At 42.4% G+C, this 3,200-nt stretch overlaps 1 protein-coding gene across 1 annotated transcript; it reads left to right on the plus strand.

Annotated features, from left to right (window-relative positions):
* Nucleotides 1-443: 443 nt before the first annotated feature.
* Nucleotides 444-1,466, plus strand: LOC136462818 (transcription factor IBH1-like 1). The gene is made up of 2 exons (XM_066461866.1): nucleotides 444-1,040; nucleotides 1,216-1,466. The coding sequence occupies exon 1, from the start codon at nucleotides 444-446 to the stop codon at nucleotides 1,023-1,025; it is 582 nt and encodes a 193-aa protein (XP_066317963.1). The 3' UTR covers nucleotides 1,026-1,040; nucleotides 1,216-1,466.
* The last annotated feature ends 1,734 nt before the right edge of the window (nucleotides 1,467-3,200 follow it).

The following is a 3,200-nucleotide window of genomic DNA, read 5'->3' on the forward strand; positions in this document are numbered from 1 at the left end:
TGCCCCTCAACCACATAATTAATTCTGAGCTGTCAATTGTTACACACTGTTGTATTGTTTTCTTTCTGCTAACCACCTATACAGCTAGCTAGCTAGCACACACTGTTTTCAGCTAGTACTCCTAACTGTTAGCTTCAACCTTCAAAATGAGACCTTTCAGTCGCATGCAACTGTACAACAATGGAGCATGTGCCATGATCAGAAAAGCGAGAAGAGGATGCATGCTAGCTTATCTGCCAAGAGGACCACAAAATGGTGGGAATGCATGCTAGCTCACACCACATGCAGGATGCAACTCCGTTCCTCGTGGAGATCAGATGAATATATACATCGATCCACAAGCACACAATCTCTCTCTATATATATCTCAAACACACACACACACACATTCTCCATTGCTTCCTACACGACCTGGCTCTTACTTTTCCAGCTCAATCAACGCAATGCGAGGCCCCAACACCAAGGCCTTCCAGCAAGGCTTCCTCAAGAACATGATCTTTAGTCTCCAATCCTGCAGCGAATTCTGCATCTCATCCTCTGCCTCTGGGGGCGCCGCCATGATGAGTCTCCAGCAGAGGAAGTGCGCCATCAAGTCGTCGGCCGACATCGCCATGGCGACTGCCCGCGGCGGCGGAGCGCGGTGGCCGCAGGCCGTCTTGGCTTCGAGTTCGTCGCCGTCTAGGAGGCCGAGCAAGCCGTCGTCGTCGCCGGGGAAGAAGAAGAAGAACACGCACGTGTGCAAGAAGATCGTGAGGCGGTGTCTCCACACAAGACGGAGATGGAGAGCTGGCACCGGTGCCTCGTCGCTTGCAAGGACGACGTCGACGACGACGGCGATGATCGGTAGCAGGGAGATTGCAAGAAGGTTGGTGAGGAAGAGGACCAAGGTGCTGAGGAAGATGATACCTGGCGGTGAGCTGCTCGATGAGATCTCGCTGCTTCATGAGGCTGTGGACTACGTTGCTCATCTACACGCGCAAGTCGACGTCCTCAGGCGCATCTCAAATGCGGTGCAACGAGGTTGAGATCTTGTGTACCAGGTTAGTTTTCTGAGTTTTGTTTTGTTGCTGTTGTTTTTTCAATGAACTGATAAAAAGGCGATCTATAACTAGCTTTGTATGAAAGCACGTTAATGAATCCTACTTTTAACACCCATATCTGTATCTTACAGGAATTCCTTTTATGTGTTTGTGTTTTTTGCCCCTTGGCATGCAGAGGTCTTTGAAAGGGCAGTTCAATTTGCAGGAAAAGAACAATGGTTGATAGATTGTACTAGCAGTTTTCCCTCAACATGCTGCAAGTTGATGTGACTCATTAGAGAGAATATACAATGCCCCAGACCAGAATGTGGAAATGATGAAGAGTAGATCGAGTATCTTGTAGTCTGCAGATATATAGGAGTCAGACAGAGAGGATTGTAACTTGTAAGGAAGTAAACCTTGTGCCGATCGATGGTAAAGCTTTGGCTGCAGTATCTCCCTAGCTATATTTTTTTTTACCAAAAATACTGTGGGGGAGATCCCCACAGTGCAGGACTTTCACAATTAAATTTAATAAAGTTCAGAGAGTTCCTTACAACAAGATTAACTGAAGGCATCCAGCCAAACACAGAAAGATGACCTAAGATCATCTTTGAAACGAATAGACTCAAGATTACATTGATGCTTAAAATTTGACAACCAAATGCTAGGGCTTGGATCTCTCCTTTGGAAGACTTTGTCGTTGCGTACTTTCCATAGCTCCCACGCCGCTATCAAGGTTGCTTCCGTGAAGAAGGGGATGGAATGAGCTCCTCGCGCTTGAGTGTACCTGTCCAGCAGAGGTAAAGATACATCCCAGTCGATGTGTATGGTTGCCCAACATTCCTTTGCGAACTCGCAGCCAAAACATAGATGATCAGAGGTCTCCTCTTCCCCACTATCACACATAACACATATAGCATCATCTTGGACATCCAGGTATCTTCTACGCAGCATGGACTTGGTGTTGAGCCTATCTACTAGAATCAACCAGGCAAAAAACTTCACACACTATCGGAGACCGGCTCTTTGCCGAGTGTCAAGTGGTTTGCCGAGTGTTTTTTTTTACGCTCGGCAAAGAAGCTCTTTGCCGAGTGTTTTTTTTACACTCGGCAAAGAAGTTCTTTGCCGAATGTTTTTTTTACACTCGGCAAAGAAAATTTCAAAGCATATTTTGAAGCAGTAAATTAATTCAAATGAAAAAGTTTCAACTACAAAGTTGTATAACTCATCAAGATGTACAATGTTTGTTTTGGTCTTTTCTTCATATGACAAAGTAAAAGTAAATTTGTTCACAAATCTAACATATCTCTCTTGTAGGTTATGAAACTACAAGAGAGAGATATAAGATTTGTGAATAATGTTAGAACGACCATGTCGGATGAACAGATGACTAAACAACCAAAATAAACTTTGTATATCTCGAAAAGTTATGAAACTTTGTAATTGACAACTTTTTAATTTGAAATCATCTTGTCATGCAAAACTGTGTTTGAATTTTAAAAATTTAAAATTCAAACTTTTCAAACGACCTCGGATGGAAAAACAACCAAAATAAACTCTGTAGATCTCGAAAAGTTATGAAACATTGTAATTGGCAACTTTTTGATTTGAAATTATCTTGTCATGCAAAACTGTGTTTGAATTTCAAAATTTTAAAATTTGAACTTTTCAAACGACCTCGGATGGAAAAACAACCAAAATAAACTATGTAGATCTCAAAAAGTTATGAAACATTGTAGTTGGCAACTTTTTGATTTGAAATCATCTTGTCATGCAAAACTGCGTTTGAATTTCAAAATTTTAAAATTCAAATTTTGTAAACGACCTCAGATAGAAAAACTTCCTAAACTAAAAGTGTAGATCTCAAAAAGTTATGAAACTTTGTAGTTTATAACTTTTTTATTTGAATTCGTTTAGGGCCTTAAACAAGCAATTTACACTCGGTTTAGTATAATATGTTGGGAACTAAAACGGAATCTAGACACAAGTGACAGTGTGGTGTAGTGGTAGAGGAGGTACGCGCGCAGCGGGAGGTCGCGGGTTTGAATCCCGTCGGCCGCGTTGCTACGAAATTTACGCGAAAAATGCTAGAGATGGGCGGGCACTGGCCGGTGGAGGCCTCCACCGATTAAAAAAATCCATTTTTTCGGTGTTTTTTTCGGTTCCAACTTTGCCGAG

This window comes from Miscanthus floridulus, chromosome 7, assembly GCF_019320115.1.
Source record: "Miscanthus floridulus cultivar M001 chromosome 7, ASM1932011v1, whole genome shotgun sequence".
NCBI lineage: Eukaryota > Viridiplantae > Streptophyta > Magnoliopsida > Poales > Poaceae > Miscanthus > Miscanthus floridulus.